At 42.9% G+C, this 24,512-nt stretch overlaps 1 protein-coding gene across 2 annotated transcripts in view; it reads left to right on the top strand.

The window, feature by feature from the left end:
• DLEC1 (DLEC1 cilia and flagella associated protein) overlaps positions 1 to 24,512 on the top strand; it is a 69,964-nt gene that overhangs the window by 2,589 nt on the left and 42,863 nt on the right. The window contains exons 2-7 of one of the 2 annotated variants that reach the window (XM_032353772.1): positions 805 to 1,273; positions 2,175 to 2,325; positions 14,906 to 15,016; positions 16,406 to 16,593; positions 16,814 to 17,019; positions 18,023 to 18,101. In XM_032353772.1, the coding sequence (XP_032209663.1) occupies positions 805 to 1,273; positions 2,175 to 2,325; positions 14,906 to 15,016; positions 16,406 to 16,593; positions 16,814 to 17,019; positions 18,023 to 18,101 (1,204 nt within the window). Of the gene's footprint in view, positions 1 to 804; positions 1,274 to 2,174; positions 2,326 to 13,358; positions 13,506 to 14,905; positions 15,017 to 16,405; positions 16,594 to 16,813; positions 17,020 to 18,022; positions 18,102 to 24,512 lie in introns of those variants that run through there. The other variant, XM_032353807.1, reaches the window with a different exon arrangement.

The raw sequence follows: 24,512 nt of genomic DNA, 5'->3' as shown, positions 1-24,512 counted from the left end.
ATGTGAAACATTACTAAGAAACTGCCAAACCCTTTTCCAGAGCTGCTGTACCAGTTTGTATTCCCATGGCAATGCGACAACTGGAGTTTCTCCACATCATGACCAGCACTCCTCTGATACATTTATTTATTTAGTTAACTTTTTGACATTCTACTAAGTGTGTAGTGTTATCACACTGTGGTTTTAATTTCCACTTTAATTTCCTTGATGACTAATGATGGACATTTAAAAAAATCTCTGTCTGGTCTTCACTTTGTCCAAAAAGCCACTGTTCATGCTCCCTCTGATTAAGTTCCTGTGCTTTGTGGTTCCCTGACAACCAACCTTTATTGCCACCTTGGGCTTAACCCACTAAACTATCAAACTACCATTGTTTTCCAGTTCCCTCCCTGTTCACCACCCTGGTTTCCTGGTCTATCTGTCTATCTGTCTGTCTGTCTCTCTGTCTCTCTCATACACACACACACACAAACACACACACACACACACACACACACACACACGACTGAGGGCAGAAGCAACATCTTACTTCCTTTGCTACCTTCAGCTCCCAGCACAAACCTGAAACAGAATCTTTATACAATAAATATTAAATGAGTGTATAATTGCTTAACAAATTAGAGAGCAGAGGATGGAGAGAGGTGGTTAGGAGCCAGGTTTGCAACCAGCCTGGCCTGACTGTACCAATGAACCATTCTCCACTGGTGCCCCACACTAAGCTCCCTTTAACAAGGTCGATGCAAAAGATGTGAATATTTACCACCACGACAACACCCAAGACACCCCCCCGCCCAACCCTCGCAGAGGGAGGCAAAGCGGAAGGCGCGCAGCCGGAAGCGGAAGGCGGCAAGGAGTTAGCGGCGTCTCAGTTGCCATGGAGACGGGAAGAGCCAGAGGCCGGCTGTCTGCAGAGTCGGGGTCCTATGCATTCCAGGGCGCCAAGTGGACGCCAACCTCGCCAGCGGCCGGGGTCCGCGGCCTCAGCGAGTCGACCCGGCTGTCCTCCTTAACCCACTCCGAGGCTTCTCACTACGGCGTCGGGGGCCGGGCCCGCCCCGTGGGGCCCTTCACGCTCCAGCCGCTCTCTGAGCCGCAGCTGCTGAGTCTGCGCCCCACCTCGCTGCGCACCCAGGACATCTCGCACTTGCTCACCAGCGTCTTCCGCAACTTGTACACTAACGAGGTGATCGGCGAGGACCTGTGCGCGCGCTTGATCAAGGCCCGCGGCAGCGAGGATGCGCGCCACGAGGAGTTCGTGGACGAGCTGCAGCGGGTAAGGCGGCCCCCGAGCCCCGCGCGCCCCCTGCCCGTGCTCACCAGTGGTGTCGCGTCCGCGGACAGTGCCGGGGGACCCAGGGCGCGGCCCTAGAAATGCAGGGCCCCGCAGGACTCAGCCGCTGAAAAAGTGCCAGCACCTGCGGGGTGCCAGGCACAGGGGATCGTGTTCGACAGCCTAGTGGAAGTGCCCTCTAACCGCACGTTCCCATAAATACGCACCTAAGTTATATGTCTGTGGCACCCCTCCATCTTCATTTCTCTACATGCATACACACACGAAATATTGCATATATAAATAAAAGGACTGGGGCAGATAGCCAAATAGTTGTTCCTGGAGATGATAAGGCCAAAAGTCACTTGCCTTTTGGGGTGCCTGTCTTTGTATCCCAAACCACAGTCGTGCCTAGGCATTCATGCCCAGATTTGAGAAAGCCTGCTTTGTCTGTGGAAGGCAGCTGCCTCCTCATCTGTACGAGGAGCAAAGCAGCTGACTTGGATCCTCTCTGCTGCGTCTGACTGCTACCCACACTGCTGAGGAGTCCCTGAAAGGGAGTCTCAGGTGAGGTAGGCATCTGTGTGGCACGCCCCGTCTACCAGAGTTGGTGTAACTTGTGTTTGCTCTTTCAGAGTTTGGGAGGCAGCTGTGAAGGCAGGAGGGGGAGTTTCAGGCTCGGTTCTGTACCCGACTTTACCATGAAAGTTTTAACCCATTTTCCTCTGTGCGTCCCAGTTTTCACATCTGTTATGTTGGACCAGATGGCCTTCATAGTTCTGTAACAGCTCTTCTGCGCTCTGCAGGAAGCCCGGATACTCCGGAAATGGAGGGGGGATGCGGAGGATGAGTAAAGCTCTGCGGTCTCCGCATATTTCTGTGCATTTGTTGGTCTACCTGCCAGATTCGGGAGGTCTATAAGCAGCGACTGGATGAAGCTGAAATGTTGGAGAGACATATCATTCAGGCCCGTGCACGAGCTCTTGCAGAGAACGAACGGATCTCGCAAATGGCCGAAGTGCATGTCCTTGATACCTTCGTCAAGATGCCTCCAGGTGTGTAGAATGAACTCCCAAATGCCCTTCACCTGGTTCCCCAGCTGGTACTATATTAGTGTTTGCTCCGTGGTCCTCTCTTTAGTTTTCTGATCGTTTGGAGATCAAATTGTAGGTGTGATGTTTCATTACCACAAAGCACTCGAACATGCATGCCTTCAAAATGGGGACTCTCCTATGTAACCGGCATACAGCCATTCCAGCCTAGAACTCAGCGTTTGTGAAACACTAACCTCCAATTCGCAGATTGCGTTCCGATTTTCACCAGCTGTCCCACAGTGGTTCTTTCTCTTCTCTGGTCCAGGACTGTGTCTAGGAAGTCATGTTGCATGTGATTGTCAAGACCCATATTTAGAGTCTTTAGTTTGGAAGAATTTTTCGGTCTTTTCTTGTCTTTTGTGTTCTTTAAAAAAAATTTCTTTTCTGAGGCACCAGGGTGGCTCAGTCAGTTAAGGGTCTGACTCTTGATTTTGGCTCAGGTCATGATCTCAGAGTTGTGGGATTGAGTCCTGTGTCAAGTTCTGTGCTTGAAATTCTCTCTCCATCTCTTTCTCTTTCTCCCCCTCTGCCCCTCCTCTTGCTCTCTCAACCTCTCAAAATATTTCTTTTTTATTTGAGCACAGTTGATACACAGTGTTTCGTTAGTTTCATGTGCAAAATCTAGTGATTTGACAAGTTTAGACATTATGCCATCTCACCACATGTGTGGGCACCATCTGCCCCAGACCTCACTATCACAATGTCATTGACTGCATTCCTTTTTTTTTTTTAAATTTAATTTTATTTTTTCAGTGTTTACGCACCACAGCCAGTGCTCCATGCAATACATGCCCTCCTTAATACCCACCACTAGACTCACCCATCCTCCCATCCCCACCCTTCCAAAACCCCCAGTTTGTTTCTCAGAGTGACCTCATTCCTTATGCTGTGGATTTTATTCTGGTGACTTTTCATTCCATAATTGTCTAATTGTCTTTCATGTTTTGAGGGTTGTATTTCTCTCCTAAGAATTTTTATTGTGTCTAAATATGCATAAGATTTACCATCTTACCTATTTTTAAGTGGACAGTTCAGTGGTACTAAGCACATGCATAATGTTGTATGAACATCATCATTTTCCATCCCCAGAACTCTTTTCATTTTGCAAAACTAAAACCCTGTACCCATTAAACAATACCTTCCTATTCCCCTTACCCCAGCACCTGGCAGCCACCATTCTGCTTTCCGTCTTTACAATTTATTTTTTTAAGATTTTTTTTATTCACTTGAGATAGAGCACAAGAAGGAGCAGATGGAGAAGCAGAGGTAGAAGCAGACTCCTAATGAGCAGAGAGCCTGATGCGGGGCTTGATCCCAGGCCCCTGAAGATCATGACGTGAGCCGAAGGCAGATGCTTAGCCAACTAAGCCACCCAGGTGCCCCTGCCTTTACAATTTAGACTGCTCTAAGTACCTCATATAAGTAGAGTCATACAGTATTTGTCTTTTGTGACTGGCTTATTTCGTTTAGCTTGGTGTCTTCAAAGTTCACCCGTGTCGTAGCCTGTGTCAGAATTTCCTTCCTTTTAAAGACAGAACAGTATTCTGTTGTATATCTATACACATTTTGCTAATCCGTTCATCCACTAATGGTCACTTGGGTTGCTTCCACATTTTGGCTATCATGAATAATGCTGCTCTGAACAGGGGTGTACAGATATCTCTTTGAGACCCTGCTTTCGATTCTTCTGGGGGTATACCCCAGGGAAGGATTGCTGTTTCACATGGCAGTTCTATTTGTAATTTTTTTTGAGGACCCACCATACTGTTTCCCACAGCTACTGAATCATTTTCACATTCCCACTGAGAGCACACCAAGATTTCCATTTTTCCATGTCCTTGCCAACATCTGTTAGTTTTGTGTGTTTTGTTTTGTTTTTTTTAAAGATTTTATTTATTTAGTTGACAGAGAGAGATCACAAGTAGGCAGAGAGGCAGGCAGAGAGAGAGAGAGAGATGAGGAAGCAGGCTCCCTGCTGAGCAGAGAGCCCGATGCAGGACTCGATCCCAGGACCCTGAGATCATGACATGAGCCGAAGGCAGCGGCTTAACCCACTGAGCCACCCAGGTGCCCTAGTTTTTGTTTTTGATAGTAGCTCTTCAAACGAGTGTGAGGTGATATCTTACTGTGAGTTGGTATCTTACTGTACTTTAATTGGCATTTCCCTCGTAATTAGTGACATTGAGCACCTTTTCATGGACTTATGGCCATTTGTATATCTTCTTTGGAGAAATATCCTTTCAAACCCATTTTTAATCATTTTTTAAAAGGTTGTCTGTGTGGGGCACCTGGGTGGCTCGGTGGGTTAAAGCCTCTGCTTTTGGCTCGGGTCATGGTCCCGGGGTCCTGGGATCGATCTGCTCAGCGGGGAGCCTGCTTCTTCCTCTCTCTCTGTCTGTCTCTCTGCCTACTTGTGATCTCTGTCTGTCAAATAAATAAATAAAATCTTTTAAAAAAATAAAAATAAATAAAAATAAAAGGTTGTCTGTGCCTTGGTGTCATATCAAGGCATCTCAGAAATCATTGTCAAATCCAATGCTGGGCAACTTTTGCCCTATATTTTTCTTCTAAGAGTTTTATTGTTTTAGGTCTTACATTTAGGTCTCTGCTGAAATTTTTTAATTGGAGTATAATTAACATACAGTGTTATATTTGCTTTGGGTGTACAATGTAATAATTCAACAATTCTATATAATTACTTAGTGCTCATGCTGATAAGTGTGTCCCCCCTTTTCTTTTGAAATTGAGTCTGTTTTATTGGCTCTAAATAAAATTTTATGCTTAATGGAACAAGCTTTCTACAAATTCTGAAGGGATCCTAATGTACAAGATATCCCAAAGTAGGGGCGTCTGGGTGGCTCAGTGGGTTAAAGCCTCTGCCTTCGGCTCAGGTCATGATCCCAGGGTCCTGGGATCGAGCCCCACATCAGGTTCTCTGCTCCTCAGGGAGCCTGCTTCCCCCCACCTTCTCTCTGCCTGCCTCTCTGCCTACTTGTGATCTCTGTTTGTCAAATAAATAAATAAAGTCTTAAAAAAAAAAAAAGATATTCCAAAATAGCCAAGACCTATATTTTGTATTCAGTAAAAGCAAATGGTGTTAAGCGCCAGTGTGAAGAGAATTCTCCATTACAAAATTGAAAAACCACCTACGTATCCTGCCTGTGGACTAGCACCTGCATTGCCATTTGCGTCAGCCAAGATAATTATGCTAAAGCTGGACTCAGCCTCTCCCCACTGACTTCATTTCTTTACACATCCTTGTTCCTTAACCTTGTGGCAGGTAAATTAGGCAGTGATCTCCCCATGTTCTCCGAGCCACAAGGAAAGGAAGAGGAGCCAGAAGAGGAGCCAAGGGAAGCTCAGGAAGGAACACTTGCTTCTGCACCAGAGCTTTACTGCTCTGAGCTAAGAAAGCGTCTTCCCTATCTTACAGATGAAACTGAGACTCCACAAGTTTCACTGCCTTGTTCAAGGTCACCCAGCTAGTAAGTAAGAGGTCTTTTAGTCAAAGTGGAATATATATATATACTCTTGCAGTGGCTGTCACACCATCCAAATCAGGAAAGATAGGGGTTTGAGTTTTTTGGGAAGGACATACTTAACATGAGAGCACCTTCAGCAGTTCTAACCTTGGGGCAGTGCTGTCCTCCTAGGGGGCAAGTAGAAATTTTTGGAAGTATCTTTGCTATGCCAGTTGCTATGCAACCTAATAGCCAGTGGGTTGTGTTCTTGGCTTTTAGTACTCCATGGGTCAGGGAAACTAAGAAACACTGCAGTACTTAAGATGGTTCCGCACAGCAAAATATCTATCCCAAGATGCAAATGGCTTCCTGTTGAGTAACACCATAGGTGCCTCACTAAGCTCAGGAGTTAGAAGTGATGAAATTACTTTAACTCCCTTTGGCATGAAGTCAGACTAAGACGCAGTGACTCACCTACCCTTAATCCCCTTCATTTCACTCACCACCCCCACCCACCTCCTTTTGGGCAACCAGCAGTTTCTTCTCTGTATTTAAGAGTCTGTTTTTTTATTTGTCTTTTCTTCTTTGTTCATTTGTTTTGTTTCTGAATTTCCACATATGAGTTAAATCAAATGTTTATTGTAGCATTGTTTACAACAGCCAAGATACAGAAGCGCCCAAGTGTCCATCAATAGATGAGTGGATAAAGAAGATGTGGTACATATATATGATGGAATCTTACTCAACCATAAAAAAACATGGATCTTGCCATTTGCAACAACATGGATAGACCTAGAGGGTATAATGCTAAGTGCAATAAGTCAGAAAGACAAAGATTTTTTACTAACTTTGATGTGTTTTAAATGGTGTTAGAAGGTCCAACTTCCTTCTTTTGCATGAGGAGATCTACTTTCCTCAGCATCATTTGTTGAAAAGACTGTTCTGTCCTCATTGAATGGTCTTGGCATCCTTGTCAAAAATCGTTTGACCAGGGGCACCCGGGTGGCTCAAAGGGTTAAACCTCTGCCTTTGGCTCAGGTCATGATCTCAGGAGTCCTGGGATTGAACCCCACATAGGGCTCTGTGCTCAGCAGGGAGCCTGCTTCTCCCTCTCTCTCTCTGCCTGCCTCTCTGCCTACTTGTGATCTCTGTCTGTCAAATAAATAAGTAAAATCTTAAGAAAAAAATCCTTAAAAAATCATTTGACCACATATGTAAGGGTTTATTTCTGGGCTTTTATTCTATTCCATTTGTTTCTATGTCTATCTTTATGCCAGTACCATATTATTTTGATAATAATACCACAGCTTTGCAGTAAGTTTTTAAATTAGAAATTGTGAATCCTCTAGTTTTGTTCATTTTTTAAAAGATTTTTATTTTTTTATTTATTTGACAGAGAGAGAGATCACAAGCGGGCAGAGAGGCAGGCAGAGAGAGGGAGGGAGAAGCAGGCTCCCCGCTGAGCAGAGAGCCTGGTGAAGGTCTTGATCCCAGGACCCTGAGATCATGACCTGAGCCGAAGGCAGAGGCTTAATCCACTGAGCCACTCAGGCACCCCTTGTTCATTCTTTTTCAAGAGTGTTTTGGCTATCAGGGATCCCTTGAGATTCCATATGAACTTTAGAATGGGTTTTTCTATTTCTGCAGGGAACATCATTTTGATAGGGATTGCATTGAACCTATAGATCACTTTGGATAGTACTCTCATTTTAGTACTAGTTCTTCCAATCCATGAGCATGGAATGTGTTTCCATTTATGTCATCTTTAATATTCTTTGTACTTTTCATTATAAAAGTATTTAACCCTTTAGTTAACTTTTAAGTATTTTATTCTTTTTGATGCTATTTTAAATGGAATTGTTTCCATAATTTCCTTTCCAGATTGTTCATTCTTTTTTTTTTTTTTTTAAAGATTTTATTTATTTATTTGACAGAGAGAAATCACAAGTAGATGGAGAGGCAGGCAGAGAGAGAGAGAGGGAAGCAGGCTCTCCGCTGAGCAGAGAGCCCGATGTGGGACTCGATCCCAGGACTCTGAGATCATGACCTGAGCCGAAGGCAGCGGCTTAACCCACTGAGCCACCCAGGCGCCCCAGATTGTTCATTCTTAATGGGTAGAAATGCAACTGATTTTTACATGTTGACTTTGTGTTCTGCTATTTTGCTGAATTCATTTATCCTAACAGTTTTTATTTTGTTCTGTTTTGTTTTGTTTTTGTGGGACCTTAGAGTTTTCTAAATTTAAGATCATATCACCTGTAAACACATAAATTTACTTCTTCCTTTCCAATTTGGATTCCTTTTTCTTTCTTGCCAAATTGCTCTAGTTAGAACTTTTAGCATTATGCTGATTAGAAATAGTGAAAGCAGGCATCCTTGCCTTGTTCCTGATCTTAGAGGAAAAGCTTTCGGTCTATTATCATTGACTATGATGTTTGCTACTGGTTTTCTATCTGTGGCTTTTATTATGTTGAGGTCGTTTCCTCCGAGTCCTAGCTTTTTTAGTGTTCTAATCATGAAAGGGTATTGAATTTTGTTTAATGTTATTTCTGCATCAGTTGAGATGATCATATGATTTTTTTTCCTTTATTCCACTAATGTGATGTATTACATTGACCAATTTTCCTATGTTGAGCTACCCTTACTTTCTGGGAATAGATCTCACTTGGTCATGGTATATAATCCATTCAATAAGCTACTGGATTCGATTTGCTGGTATTTTGCTGAGGACTTCTGCATTGAGGTTCAAAAGAGGTTTTGGTCTGTAGTTTTTATGTAGTGTCTTTGTCTGGCTTTGGTATCGGGGTAATGCTGACCTTACAGAATGAGTAACTCCATTTTTTTTTTTTTTAACTTAAGAAGATTTGGTATTAGTTCTTTAAATGTTTGGTGGAATTCACCAGTGAAACCACCAAGTCCAGGACATTTTTTGGGGGGAGACTTTTTTTTTTTTTTTTATTTTTTTTTATTTTTTTTTTTATTTATTTTTTTTTTTTTAATATTTTATTTATTTATTTGACAGAGAGAGATCACAAGTAGATGGAGAGGCAGGCAGAGAGAGAGAGAGAGGGAAGCAGGCTCCCTGCTGAGCAGAGAGCCCGATGTGGGACTTGATCCCAGGACCCTGAGACCATGACCCGAGCCGAAGGCAGCGGCTTAATCCACTGAGCCACCCAGGGGGAGACTTTTAATTACTGATTCAACCTCCTTACTAGTTATAGGTCAATACAGATTTTCTGTTTTTTGGGGATTTTGTCTTTGTAGGTGTCATGTTTCTAGGAATTTGTCCATTTTATCTAAGTTATCCAATTTGTTGCTATAGAATTATTCCTAGTACTCTCTTATAATCCTTTTTATTTCTGTGGAATCAGTGGTAATACCCCCACTTTCATGTCTGATTTTAGTTATTTGGTACTTCTCTCTCTCTTAGTTGATCTAGTTAAAGTTTTGTCAATTTTGTTGATTCTTCTGAAGAACCAACATTTAGGTTCATTGATTTTCTCTGTTGTTTTTCTGTTCTGTATTTATCTGTGCTCTAGTTTTTGTTATTTCCTTTATCTAGCTTTGCATTTAGTTTTTCTAGTTTCTTAAGTTCTCAAGTTAGGTTGCTGATTTGAGATGCTTCTTGTTTTTAAATGTATTGATAGCTGTAACTTTCCCCCTTAGTACCACTTTTACCATGTCCTATAAGCTCTGGTATGTTATGTTTTCACTTTTATTATTTGTCTCCGAGTACTTTCTAATTCCACTGTGATTTCTTCTTTGAGCTATTGAGTTGTTTAAAAGTGTATTGTTATTGTTTAAAAGGGCTCTGGTAGCTCAGTCAGTTAAGTGTCTGCCTTTGGCTCAGGTCATGATCCCAGGATCCTGGGATCGAGTCCTATATTGGGCTCCCTGCTCTACAGGGAGACTGCTTCTCCCTCTGCCTCTGCCTCTCTCTCTCATGGATAAATAAATAAAATCTTAAAAAAATAATAAAATAGAAGTATATTGTTTAATTTCCACAATTTAGTGAATTTTCCAGTTTCCTTCTGGTGCTGATTTCTAACTCATCCATCATCCCATTGTTGTCAGAGAGGATACTTTGTATGATATCTATTCTTTGAAATCTACTGAGATTCGATTTGTGGCCTTACCTATGATCTGGGAAATGTCCCATATGCACTGGAGAAGAACATTACACTCCTGTTGGGCAGTGTTCTGGGTCTGTTGGATCTACTTGGTCTATTGTGTTCTTCAAGTCCTCTGTTTCCTTACTTATCTTCTGTCTGTTTTTTCTATCCATTACTGTAAAAGGGGTACTGAAGGCCCCAACTAGTACTGTAGAACTATTTGTCCCTTCAATTCTGTCAGTTTTTGCTTCATTATTTGGATGACTTGTCATTAAGAGTCTAAATGTTTAGAATTGTTATATCTTACTATTGCATTGAACCTTTTATTAATATATAATGTCCTTCTTTGTGTCTTGGAACCTTTTGATTTTTAAAGACTATTTTGTCTGTTAGAATAGCCACCCCTTTTGGTGTTTTTGCATGGAATACTATCCGTTACTTTTTGGTTACTATTTGCATGGAGTATCTTTTTTCATGCTTTCCTTTACATTCTATTTGTGTCTTGGATCTAAAGTGAGTTCATTATAAACAGCATCTAGTTAGAACATTGTCTTTTTAGCCATTCTTTTAGCCTGTCTTGACTGGGGAGTTTTACATTTAAAGTACTTATTGATAAGGAGGGACTTCTGTCATTTTGTTATTTTTTTCTATATACCTTATAGCTCTTGTCTTTTATTTCCTACATTACTGTCTTCTTTTGTGTTGGGTCAGTTTGTGTGTGTGTGTGTCTGTGAAGTGTTTAAATTCCTTTTTAATTTCTTTTGTGTTTATAAACTCATTTCTTTGTGATTACCATAGGGATTACATTTAACAACTTAAAGTTATAACACTCTAATTTGAATTTATAGCAGCTTAACTTCAATAACATACAAACTCTGCTTCTTTATAGACCCATCTCCACCCTCTTAGGTTGTTGATGTCACAAAATCACATGTCATAGAATTGCATCTTTATACGTTGTATGCCCAGAAACAATTTCTTTCTTTCTTTCTTTTTTTAAGATTTTATTTCTTTGAGAGAGAGAGAGAGAGTGCAAGCGGTGGGGAGGGTCAGAGGGAGAGGGAGAAACAGATCTTTGCTGAGTGGGGAGCCCGATGTGGGTCTTGATCCCAGGACCCCGAGATCATGATCTGAGCCGAAGGCAGAGGCTTTAACCCACTGAGCCACTCAGGTGCCCTGAGGGCTATACTTTCAAGGTACAGCATATCTGTGGCCCAGAGAGAGGGAGAAGTGGAGGATGTCGTGGCTTCAAAAAGCATTATGCTTATGGGGTCCTACTAGGGACCAGATGCTATGTAAGATGTTTCATATAGGTTATCCCACGGAACCCTTCCAACAACTCTGTGAGGTAGGTTTCTTCTTCATTTTATAGCTGCAGGAACTATGAGAGAATGGATCAAATGACTTCCCTAAACTCACACAACTCAGAAGGGCTGGGAGCCGAATTTGGACCTGAGTGAGTCTGCTGTCAGAGCTGACCTTCCTTCTGGAGGAGAAAGGCTCATGGAGCAGATCAGGCGGGGTGTCACACAGGTGTTGATGACTTCCCGAAGGGTGTGGCTCTGGGCAGTGAGGCCATGACCTCTGTCGGTCCTGCCCCTCTGAGGCTCAGCCCAGCAGACACTGAGTGATGGTGTGTGTTCCGTACCTTCTGTTCCCCGGCCTTCAGAGCAGAGTCATATAGCTTCTCTCTTGTGGATTTGGCAGAGATTGTTGGTAGCAGATTCTTGGGGGGTATTATTGGTTGCCTGCTGTCCTCTGAGTCCTGAGAGTCCAATGCTGTTCCTAGGATTCTATTGGCTAGAGATCAAGGGGGATGAAATAATTGTTTGGTTGTTCTTAAATGAAATGAGCTAAAACACTGAGAACTGAGAAACCCCAGTCAGGGGAGTTTTTCGATGACTTTTTTTTTTTTTTGCCAAGGTAGTATTGTTAGAATCAGACATTATCTGCCCTGGTTTCTCAGCCTTCTGCTGGTAATGTTTCTCTCGCTCTCTCTATCTCTCTCTTTTTTTTTTTTTAAAGATTTTATTTATTTATTTGACAGAGATCACAAGTAGGCAGAAAGGCAGGCAGAGAGAGAGGAGAAAGCAGGCTCCCTGTGGAGAAGAGAGCCCCATGTGGGGCTCAATCCCATGACCCTGGGATCATGACCTGAGCCGAAGGCAGAGGCTTTAACCCACTGAGCCACCCAGGTGCCCCATGTTTCTCTCTTTTATTTCAAAAGTAGCAGAATTAGAGATCTTGATCCAGTTCCTCAGACATCCCTCCGGTTCCTGCTTCTGGTTTGGGGAGGAGGGTGAGGTGACCCCAGGATCTCCTTTATTCCTTAGATGATTGATGGTGATGACATTCCTCTGAAACTTTTCTTATTTGAGGTACAGAGGCAGCCTTTATCTGTTTGTTAATACAAATGTCACAAAGTCGAAAACATATGTAAATTCTTCAGACAGAGGGGGAAGATCAGAACATCTTGTGCTTTCATTCCGTTCCATTGCTGATAAATTGTCCACATTATCTCTTGGGGAGTGGAACAGAGCCACGCGTGGTAGCATAGGGTTGCTGCAGGAAGCCCACTCTTCCTGGATGGAGGAGCCTGCTCACGGGGCCAGTGAGGGGTGTTCCAAGGCTCACATAGTCCAGGCCGGACATGGAGAGAGACTTTCCAAAGAGCTGACATACAGACTGCCCCCTGCTTCTGCAGACATAACACCTAACCCTCCACAGCCTGGGGGAAGACTGTGGAGGGAATGGCATCAGAAGACAGAGACCACATCTTCCCACATGGCAAGAAGTTTTATCTTTTGATATTTCAAATAGGCCATCACCAGAGTCCTTGGGAACAGGGCTGGAACAGAACTTGGCATTCCTGCCACCCCCTGCCATGGTCTCTGTATTGCAAAGGAGAGTCCGGGCATTTCTCAGAATTCAGCTTTTCCCGATGGTTCTATGTTAGGTCACTCATGAAAGGCTCTTGGTGAGTTTTGGAAGGAGAGGTCACTATTCTCCAGCAGTAGTAACAGGCAGATGACTGAGCAGCTTCCAGAAAGCTTTTTTTTTTTTTTAATTTTATTTATTTATTTGTCAGAGAGAGAGAGAGCACAAGTAGGCAGAGTGGCAGGCAGAGGCAGAGAGAGAAGCAGGCACCCCGCCAAGCAAGGAGCCCGATGCGGGACTCGATCCCAGGACTCTGGGATCATGACCTGAGCTGAAGGCAGCAGCTTAACCCACTGAGCTACCCAGGGGTCCCTTCCAGAAAGCTTCTTGAGAAGCCCCTCCCTCAGTGCTGCTGGCCAAAGTCAGTAGTGATAGTTTCCCTGACCTTCAAGCTCCCATTCCATAGACCCCTGCATCCAACCTTTTTATATATGACATGCAGAGAGTGATTTCTGTTTTCCTCGCTGAACCCTGACTACAACAGGAACTAAGCCAAACCTTGAAATTCCTCAGTTAACAAATATCATGGGAAAAACATGTATTCTTCGCTTGTCTCACCCTGGGTTACTAGAAACCTCCAAAGGGCAAGGCCATGTTGGTTAATGGAGCAAGCAACAAAGTCTGGAAACTTGTGAGTCTTCCATTAATCTTATTTATTCCTTAATTTGTATCCAAGTGTTAATATACATGGTTTTTAAAAAAAACCAAATAGTTTAGAAAAGCTTCTAGTGACATATAAAAAGCCTCCACCCATGCACATCATTATAAATTTATCCAAACCCATGGATCTGCAACACCAAGAGAGAACTGTGATGTAAACTATGGACTGCGTATGAGAACAGGGTGTCAGTGTGGGCTTATTGGTTGGAACAGATGTACCAGTCTGGTGGGGCATGCTGATGGTGGGGGCAGCTGTGCATGCGTGGGGCCAGGAGCTCTATGAGACGTCTCTGGTCCACCCAATTTTTCTATGAACCTAAAAGTGCCTTAAAAAACAAAGTCTAGGGATGCCTGGGTTCTTCAGTTAAGTGTCTGTCTTCAGCTCAGGTCATGAGCTGGGATTGAGTCCTGAGCAGGGAGCCTGTTTCTCCCTCTGCTTGCTGCTCCACCTGTACTCACTCACTCTCTCTCTTTCTGACAAATAAATAAATAAAATCTTTCTTTCTTTCTTTCTTTTTTTTAAAAAGACCATTGGAAAAAGTCCTCCATGGCACCTCTCCTGGTCTCAGTCCATCTGCCAATGGTGGCCATTTTTAATTTTCTGAATACTTCTAAATAATATGTCTCTATTGTTTTTTTCTTGGCTCATCAGCCATGGATATTAATGACTGACTTCCGGCTCTTTTAAATGAGATCTTATGTCTCATGTGTCAGTGGGTCTGTTGGGGGTTGGCTGATCTACCTGGGCTTGGCTGGCTAGACCAGCTTCAAGCCGTGGGCCCAGCTGAACTTGGCTCCTTGCCACAAGTTAGGCTCAAGTCTGCTCCACATGGATTCGTGCTGGAATCCAAGATAAAGAAGCAGGAGCTCTTCTTGGGCAGGAAAGCTCTTCTCATGATGATGGCAAGGGTGCAAGAGAGAAGGCTCAGCCATGCAAACCTCTGCCAGAATCTCATTGGCCAAAACACATCACATGGCCAGAGTCAAGGGTGAAGAAGTGCTCTCTGTCTCTAGTAAAAGGAGCTGCAGAGTCGTATGGCAAGGGGCATGGATACAGAGAAGGGTAAAGGATTGGGGCCATTTCTTTAATCTACCATACTTCCCTTAATTGCATTTTATTAATAGACCTCTCCTTGGGTCACACAGTACTTTAGCTCAAATAATACCACAGCACAGCCTTACCTAATGGTTGGCCTCTGTGAAATGGCTGGTCAGCTTTTGCTGATTAATTTCGGAAATCTCAAAATGACCACATCGTTCTTAGAAAGAACTTTGTGAGATGGTTTAGATTTGGAGGATGAAGAAGTTTGGAGTACAGGTTCTTCAATGTCAGTCTGGCTTCACACACCTCTGTCCTTCTCTTCTATGTAGCAAAGACTATGTTCAGATGGTGTGTGGACAGCGAGTTGCTACAGAAACACCATTTGATCAGCCCGGACGATTACTACAGTGACATAGTGCCATTTTGCTCTGCACCCAAAGGTAAGGCTTCTGTCCTCTGCTGGGACATGCGCTCTCATTCTGGGGAAGTTAGGATCACAACCACACTGGCTACCTCTGCTGCCATTTCCTCCTTGATGTTTCCCCCCTTTTTAATTTTTGTTAGTGGTTCTTGGGCGCATCCACTCTAAGCATGCCCCTTCCTCTCTGGGTTCCTAACCCCTGCAAGGCAAAAGTTTCAACTCGTACATGTGGAATTTGCACCCTTGTCAGCTGCTCAACACCAAGAGAGATTAAAATGTTTTAAAAAGTAATTGAATAAGCCAAGAGAGGGAGGGACTGAAGGCAGATACATCAGGGAACAAGTTCCTGCTGGAGTCAGAACATGGACCATGGGGTTTTTCCATACTGCACCTAGGAAAAGAGCAGCTTTACCTTCTTTGAGTTTGGTGGGAAGACTGGGTAGGGAGGCAGAGAAGGATGTGTATTTGTGTGTGTGGTGTTGGGCCAGTTCTCTGGGATGCGGGAGGCAAGATATTCTGAGAGTGAGTATGGTGGGAGCTGGGTTGTGGTTTTAAGCAGGGAGGTAGACTTTTGGGAGAGTCAGTGTTATGGATAGGAAGACATTGCTCCGTGGATCCTGTGGCCACATATCTGGATGGCCCAGTGGTGCCAGGCTTGGAGGATGAGCTCTCCAGGCACCCCAGTCAGTGGGACTCTGATGACCTCTGAGGCTTTGGAACTGAGAAGGCATTTGGGGTGGGAAGACTGGGATCCAGAGAATTGAGGATGCTCATGAGAACCGAGTTCCATTGACAATCTGAGCCATGTAGAGAAGGTGGCCAGAGAGAAAGAGCAGAAGTAAGCATTTCATGATATTAGACCTCCTAATATTGCCAAGTTAATTGGGAATTCAGTGTCCTATGCAGGTAAGTAAGGATAGAGTTAACATGTTTTGAGAAGTTCCCAGGTAACTGTACTGGTACTAGTTTCATTGTTAGCTATGAGTGATCTAGTATTGGTGCTGGTACCAGTTCTTGCTAGCAATGGGTGTTCTCCTTTAACCTTTTGGGGTTGATCTTAGAGGTGTAAAAAGCTAATGCAAACTTTGATTTCTCATGTGAGCTTTTCAAAAAGCAAGTTCTCATATGGGGTATGTGTACATGAGTGAGAGACAGACAGACAGTAGTTTACTCATGTTCTTTGACCACGTTCGACAATCAAACAAATACGTAACTCTCTAGTCCTAAGACTCAAGTACAGAGAATAAGTTACAGGAGTAAGTTATATGCTACAGAGCAGTTATATCTAGTGTAGTAAATGTGAAAGTTGAGGAAAAGGTATCAACTGTGACTTTGGTGGTATTATGTAGTCTTCTTAGAAACGACCCCTTCATCGGTGGTTGCTCAGTTTGATTCCTTGGTGCCATAGGCATCTCCATGCCCGGATGTTCAAAACTCACATTCAGTTGTGAGAAGCGCTCTGTCCCCAAGAAGAACCTGATTAAGAAGCTTGAGGCTTCCTGCAAGACGCTGACTAAGTCTGAAGACGAGTTAGACTACACCGTGGACAGCCTGACGGGGGACTTGTGTTCAAAGGCCAATCGCAAGGCCATCAAGGTTGGAGTGGAAGTCCATGCAAGGTGGTGTGTGTGGGCAGTGGGCACAGGGAGGCGATGAGTGGAAGGAGTCCCCGGTGACACAGGACATTGTGGGTCCACAGAGAAATAGGGAGGAGAGTTGGCACGGATTACCATTGGGTCATGGAGTTGGCCCAGTGTCAGTGGTCACAGTCAGTCCCCCGGCCTGTCACAGACTCTATTTTTTGTGTGTTTCAAAGAAGGCAGGTCCACCCAAGAATAAAACGTGGATGAGCCACTTACATGTGCCCCAGAGAGAACTGGAGCGACTGCTGCTTGCCAGAATGGAGAGTCGGAACCACTTCCTAAAAAACCCTCGGTTTTTCCCTCCTAACACTCCCTATGGAGGCAAGTCTCTTCTCTTTCCTCCGAAGAAGCCACTCCTGGTGGGAGATTTGGAGCAGAGGTGGGTCTTTCCCGGACTTGGATTTGTCAGGAGGTGGGACCCATGCGAGTAAACCCAGAAGGTCCTGGATCTGGTCTGAACTTTTGCGGGGGCTGGGGGATGGGATGTCAGTATCTGAGCAGAGCAAGGCTTCAGGGGTCCCCACAGACCTGGCCTTTGGACAGCCCCCAGAGACCTGGGTTTGTGCTTTCCTGACCTGCCAGTGTTGTTGAGGGATTGGCGGTTAGTGTCGCTCCCCTGCGTTCATGTGAACAGTCTCAGTCTGTAGCCATGCTCTTCCCTTGCAGTCACCTCTCTCGGAATAGGACCCTAAAAATAAAAATATTTAAAATTTGTTTAATTGCAAATAATACATATAAATTGTGATTTTCTTTCAGAGAGGGCCTTTGGCTTATTTCATTAATTGTCCTTGTGAAGGGAATGAATAGCTTCATGGATTCATAGTTTCAGGGGACTTCAAACTTTTTTTTTTTTTTTAAGATTATTTATTTATTTACTTATTTATTTGACAGACAGAAATCACAAGTAGGCAAAGAGGCAGGCAGAGAGAGAGGAGGAAGCAGACTCCCTGCAGAGGAGAGAGCCCGACGAGGGGCTTGATCCCAGGACCCTGGGATCATGACCTGAGCCAAAGGCAGAGGCTTTAACCCGCTGAGCCACCCAGGCACCCCGGGACTTCAAACTCTTAACATTTATTAGTCAAATGACATCATTTTTATTAAGAAAAATTGGACTCTTCTATGCCAAGAAACATAGCACCTATATTTAAAAACCCAGTTAGGATAGCTTCCTACACACGTCAAAAATGAACCACAGTAGCTGCACATATCTTCATAAAGAGTCTATCATCCAGTAAAATTATCCCATAATCTGCTTTAACAACAGGAACAAAACCCAGTAAATGACATACTGTGATTATTTTTGGCAGTTTGGGTGTATTTATTTTGCACAAATCCAATGGGCAAAACTAACAGCCTTTCTTCCCTCTTGTGCCCTCCCACAGTTGTGCTGATACTCCAGTGTTTCTAGCTAAACCATCAGTTGGATTTTTCACAGATTATGAAATTGGGCCAGTTTATGAGGTAAAAGTCTTATTTCTTTCCAGCTCCCATTTCATCATGTTCTTTACTTTTTTTTTTTTTAAGATTTTATTTATTTGACAGACAGAGATCACAAGTAGGCAGAGAGGCAGGCAGAGAGAGAGGAGGAAGCAGGCTCCCTGCCGAGCAGAGAGCCCGATGCGGGGCTCGATCCCAGGTCCCTGGGATCATGACCTAAGCCGAAGGCAGAGGCTTTAACCCACTGAGCCACCCAGGCACCCCAGCTTCCTTATGTTTTGAAGTCATTCATGGAATTAAAGCCATATACAAAATTAGAGAAAAGACAGTAATAAACCCTTGTGTGCCCATTACCCACCTTCAGTAATTATCTTCTTCCTGCAAATCTGGCTTCACATATCACTCCCACAACTTCTTTGTGTGTGTGTCCGTGTACACGTGCGTACACTGGAAGTGTTTGAAGGAAAAGCCTAGAGGTAGGGTCGTTCTTTAGTTAGTACTTCAGTCTATATTTCTAACCGGTAAGCACTTTTACAAAATAACCATTGTCAGGACGCCTGGGTGGCTCAGTCGGTTAAGCATCTGCCTTTGGCTCAGGTCATGATCCCAGGGTCTTGGCATTGAGCCCTGCATCAGGCCCCTTGCTTGGCAGGGAATCAGCTTCTCCATCTGCCTGCCGCTCCCCCTGCTTGTGCTCACTCTCTTGCTGACAAATAAATAAATAAAAATTGTTAAAAAAAAAAAAAAGATCATATTCAGGAATATTAACATTAATTAATATTGATTAGTATTAACTAATAGCAATCCATGTTTGATTTTCCTTCATTTGTTAAAAAAGAGTCAGTTTACATTTGGTTTATTTGAATCAGAATTCAAACATTGCATTTGGGTAAAATATCTCTTTTTTCTCCTTAGTGGGTAATAACTCTTCTACCCTCTGCTAGTTTTTTCCTCCAAAGAGACTGTTTATGCTGCTGTGCACAGTGTGCGAGATTTCTGGTTCTACATCTTCACCAAGACTCAGTCTTTTTCATTCTGACCATTATGAAAGGTATCAGAGATCACTCACTACGCACATTTTCATGTGTCTATCAGCCATTTGGATATCATCTTTTATGAATTGTTTTGTGGCTTAACATGGGATCTGTCCTGGAAATTGTTCCTTGATGTAAGTGGGGTGTTAAAGTCCCCTGCTATTATCATATTATTGTCAATTTCTTCCTTTATGTCTGTTAATATTTGCGCTATGTATTTAGGTGCTCCAATGTTGGGCATATAGACATTTATAATTGTTATATCCTCTTATTATATTGCTCCCGTTATTATTATGTAATATTCTTCTTTGTCTTTTTTGTGATATAAGTATTGCTCTCCTGCCTTTTTTCTTTTTTTTTTTTCACTTCCATTTGCATGGAATTTATTTTTCCATTCCTTAACTTTCGGTGTGTTCGTGTCTTCATTCTGACAATGGGTCTTTTGTAGGCAGCATATAGAGAGCTCCTGTTTTTTTAATCCATGCGTCACCCAGTGTCTTTTGATTGGAGAATTTGGACCATTTGCATTTAAAGTAATTATTGATAAGTACTATAAGTAAGTAGGTATTGTATTGTTAAGTATTGATAAGTATTACTGCCATTTTGTTTGTTGTTTTCTGGTTATTTTTGTAGTTCTTCTCTGTTCCTTTCTTCTCTTGCTATCTTTCTTTGTGATTGATCACTTTCTTTAATGTGAGGCTGGATTTTCTTCCTCTTCATTTTTTTATGTACCATAAAAAATGGTTTGTGGTTACTGTGACGTTCATATATAACATTCTAAGTATATAGCAATCTATATTAAGTTGATGGTCACTTAAATTTGAACACATTGTAAAAGAACTTCATTGTTACTCTCCCCTCCACATTTTATGTATATGTTATTGTATTTTACATTTTTTAATTTTGTGAGTCCCCTTAGCTGATTTTTAAAATATAATTGATTTGATTTATTTTGTCTTTTCAACTTCATACTAGCTTTCAAAGTGATGACTACCCTACCTTTTTTGTGTGTTTCCTTTTACTCCTAAAATGTTTTCCTTTCATAATTTTATTTCTAATTATGACTTTCTCTTTTCCACTTAAAGAAGAAGTCCCTTTAATATTTCTTCTAAGGCCTGTTTGTGGCGATGATCTCCTTTAACTTGTATTTTTCTGGGAAAACTTTTATCTTTCCTTCAATTCTGAATGATAAACTTGCTGGGTAGGATATTCTCGGTTGTAGGTGTTTAACTTTCAACACTTTGAATATATCATGCAACTCTCTTCTGACCCATGAAGTTTCTGCTGAAAATCAACTGATAGGTTTATGGGGGTTTCCCTTGTAGTAACTACTTGCTTCTCTCTTGCTGCTTTTAAAATTTTGTCTTTATCTTTAATCTTACATTTTAACCATTACATATCATTGTGTAGAGCTCCTTGGGTTCATCTTATTTGGAGCTCTCTGTGCATCCTGAACTTGGATGTTTCTTTCTTTCCCCAGTTCAGGGATGTTTTTGGCTATTATATCTTCAAGTAAGTTTTCTGCCCCCTTTTCTCTTCTCTTTCTCATACCCCTATAATGCAAATATTTGCTCACTAGAAACTGTCTGAGAGATCCCTTAACCTGCCTTTTTTTTTTCTTTTTATTATTCAGCTTGATTGTTCTTCATTACCCTGTTTTCCAGATTACTGATTATTCTGTAGCCACTAATCTGTGATTGATCCCCTCTACTGTATTTTTCACTTCAGTTACTATAGTCTTCAATTCTGATAGATTCTTTTTCATATTTTCTTTCTCTTTGTTGAAGTTCTCACTGAGTTTCTCCACCCTTATCTCCAGTCTGGTGAGCATCTTTATGACCATCACTTTGAACTCTTTATCAGATACATTGTTTATCTTCATTTCATTTTGTTCTTTTTCTGAATTTTTGTCTTGTTCTTTCATTAGAACATATTCTTTTTTTCCTCATTTTGCTTGACTTTCTGTGTTTGTTTCTACAAACTAGGTGGAATAACTACTTCTCCTAAATTTGAAGGGATAATCTTTGTATGGTCATTACCTGTGTAGACTGTGTGTGCCTAGTGATTGTAGAGTGTAGAAATGCTGACAAGACTGTCTTCATCTTTGGCTCTCCATCATGTTCATGTTCACCAGATGACCTGTCTTGGGGTTATGTGTTGCGAGCCCATTGGAGATTAATATACATACCTTAGAAATGGCTACCAGGGCTGGGATGGGGGGAGGCTTACTTTGGCCTCCCATGAATCTGATAGAGATACCATAGTCTTTCCCCTTCCTGATGCACAGGTGGCACCACAAGATCTAATAAAAGTTAGCTGTCAATTAGGTGCATGCAAAACCCTTTGATCTCACTACAGAGTCCTTCTGCATGTCCCTTTGCTTTATAAAATCTATGGATTAAGATCCAGACTTTGTGGAAAATAGCCACACAGCTGCCTGAATTGTTGCTCCCCCAATTCGCCCCTGTCAGTAAGTTACCCTGAATAAAACTCTGTAAACTACATGGAGTCACCTGCTTCGTTTTATAGTCTCAAAGTACCTTCTCAGTTTGGAAGATATTTTCCTATCCCTCCTCCACCTTCTAATAGGCTGGCTGGCTGAACCTGTGGCTATCATAGGCGGGAGGACCTGGTACACTCCATGCTGGAACTGTCCTGGTGGGATGGCTAGAACTGAAGTGGATGCAGGCTGGGGTGGTCCTGGAACTCTCTGTGCAGAGGGCATCTTGGCAGGATTGCTGAAGCTGAAGTGGGTATAACCTGGGGGATCCCAGGGCTCTCTGTATAGACAGTGCCCTGGGAGGACAGCTGAAGCTGAAGTGGGTACAAGCTGGGTTGTCCCAGGATGTTCTGTACAGGGGTGCTCTGGTAGGGGAATGCAGCTGGAGTTGAAGTGGGCATGGATCAGGATGTCCTGGGTGGTCTACACAGTGGCACCCTTGCAAGGTGGCTGGAGCCAAGGGTGGCATGGGCTGGAGTGTCCTGGGGTACTTTGCATAGGGCTACCATGGTGAGACAGCTGGTGCTGAGGTGGGCATGGACCAGGGTTCCCTGGGGCACTTTGTGCCAGGAGTCCCCTGGCAAGTCTGGAGCAGAGGTTAGTGCCAGACTGGAGCATTCCAGGGTGCTTTGAACTTGTATCACCTTGACAAGATCCTGGAGCTATAGTGAGCACCGGCTGGGGTGTCCTGGTGTGTAATGTGTTGGGGCCACATTGGTGGGATGGCTTGGGCTGGTAGATGCTAAGGACCCAGTGAGGCAGCAGGCCAGCTATGGTGCCCAGACCCTGCTCTTGTCTGGGCTATTGAGGTGAAAAGGAAATGCAAACTGTAGAACTTTCCAGCTGAGGGGTTTCAGGAGCTCTCACTGCTCAGCAGAGTTCTAGGACTGGGCCTTTTATATTCTAGTTGCCCATGCCTTCAGTACTGTTCCTCCCTGCTGCAGCTTGCAGCATTAGGGGTAGCGGTTCCCACTGTGACTCACTCTTTCTCATCTCTTGCTGTTCCATCTATGTGGTATCTATCTTGTATTGTATAGAAGCTGTTCAGTGGCCCTCAGGTGCAGATTTAGAGCACCTGTAGAGGAGGTGAGTTCTGGGGTCTTCCTACATTGCCATCTTGGACCAGAAATCCCTGTACCTGCTTTTTAAAAATGCCATATTTGTTGAAACTGTGGTTTCTTACATCCTAGGTTTGGCTAATTGCATTTTTAAAAAACTTTATTTATTGATTTGACAGAGATCACTAGTAGGCAGAGAGGCAGGCAGAGAGAGGGAAGGGGAAGCAGGCTCCCTGCTGAGCAGAGAACCTGACGTGGGGCTCAATCTCAGGACCCTGAGATCATGACCTGAGCTGAAGGCAGAGGCTCAACCCACTGAGCCACCCAGATGCCCCTGCATTTTTGTGATGTCATTAAACATATTCTTTTATTCATATTTTCTATAAAACTGTAGTTTAGATGTAGATGTTTTATTAGATTCATGTTCAGTTTTTTGTTTTTTATTTTTTGATGAGGGTAATTCTTTGGTGGTGCTGTGTATTTTTTATTGCATCCCATCAGGAGGAATGTATCTGCCTTTCCTATTACCAGTGAAGAATGGCGTCGGAGGTTATGAGCCTGATCCATCATATATAAAGTTTTTGTCAACCTTTCATATTATTGGCTTTAGAAGCCTTAGATGATTGTTACCTAGATCCATTTTTTTAAACAAAATTAAGGGTTACAAAATGGTGATTTCTAATTCTGTTATTCCTTCTGTGTTTATTAGCTGTGATTTTTCTTTTTTTTTTTTTTAAAGATTTTATTTATTTATTTGACAGAGAGAGATCACAAGTAGGCATAGAGGCAGGCAGAGAGAGAGAGAGGAGGAAGCAGGCTCCCTGCTGAGCAGAGAGCCCGATGCGGGACTCGATCCCAGGACCCTGAGATCATGACCTGAGCCGAAGGCAGCGGCTCAACCCACTGAGCCACCCAGGCGCCCTAGCTGTGATTTTTCTATTTAAAAAGAAACTTCACTTCATATCCCTTTCCCCCCTTCCTTATGCTCTCCTTAACCTTTTGGTAACTATTTTTATTAGTTTGGGTTCTTCCTTCTTCCATTGTTTCTTTCTGGAATCATAAGTAAATATATGGGTATATTTGAACTCCCTCTCCTTACTGCCCTCAACATCTTTCTAGTTTCACTTAAAAACTTATTCAGTGATTCCTCTGAGAGTAGTTACAGTGACTGTCCTGATTCCTTTTTCACCAGTTTCCTTCATGTTTATGCTAGACTCCACTGATTATAGAGAATCAGACCAAGACCAAGCTTAGTAGTTGCCAGCTCTGCTCACCAGGTTTAATCATGACAGATCTCATGACAGATCCTTCATATATATGTAAATTGTATTTTACAGTTTAAGAGAACTTGCAGATCCATCATTCTTCTTTTAAAGATTTGTTCATTTATTTTAGAGAAAGAGAGAGAGAGCCTGCAAATGAGGGGAAGAGCAGAGGGAGAGGGAGAGAAATCCTCAAGCAGACTCCCTACAATAGAGAATCCTGGCAGACACCACTTTGACCAAGTGATGAATTTTAACATCACCACTAATAAGACACTTTGATATCATATGCCCCGAATATGACACACTGAGAGGGGCACATCACTTACCTGGTATTCTTGCAAATAATGCATAACCTCAACCTAATCATGAGTAAACATTAGACAAACCAAACTGAATGCCATTCTACAAAGATATTACATAAAATAACTGACTAGTGCTCTTTAAAAGGCTCAAGGTTGGGGCGCCTGGGTGGCTCAGTCAGTTAAGCATCTGACTTTCAGTTTTGGCTCAGGTCTTGATCTCATGTTGTGGGATCGAGCCCCATGTGGGCCTCTGTGCACAGCACAGAGTCTGCTTCA

Source organism: Mustela erminea, chromosome 1 (assembly GCF_009829155.1).
Source record: "Mustela erminea isolate mMusErm1 chromosome 1, mMusErm1.Pri, whole genome shotgun sequence".
Classification (NCBI taxonomy): domain Eukaryota; kingdom Metazoa; phylum Chordata; class Mammalia; order Carnivora; family Mustelidae; genus Mustela; species Mustela erminea.
Note: the sequence above shows the minus strand (reverse complement) of the source record. Positions and strands in the feature narration are given on the sequence as shown.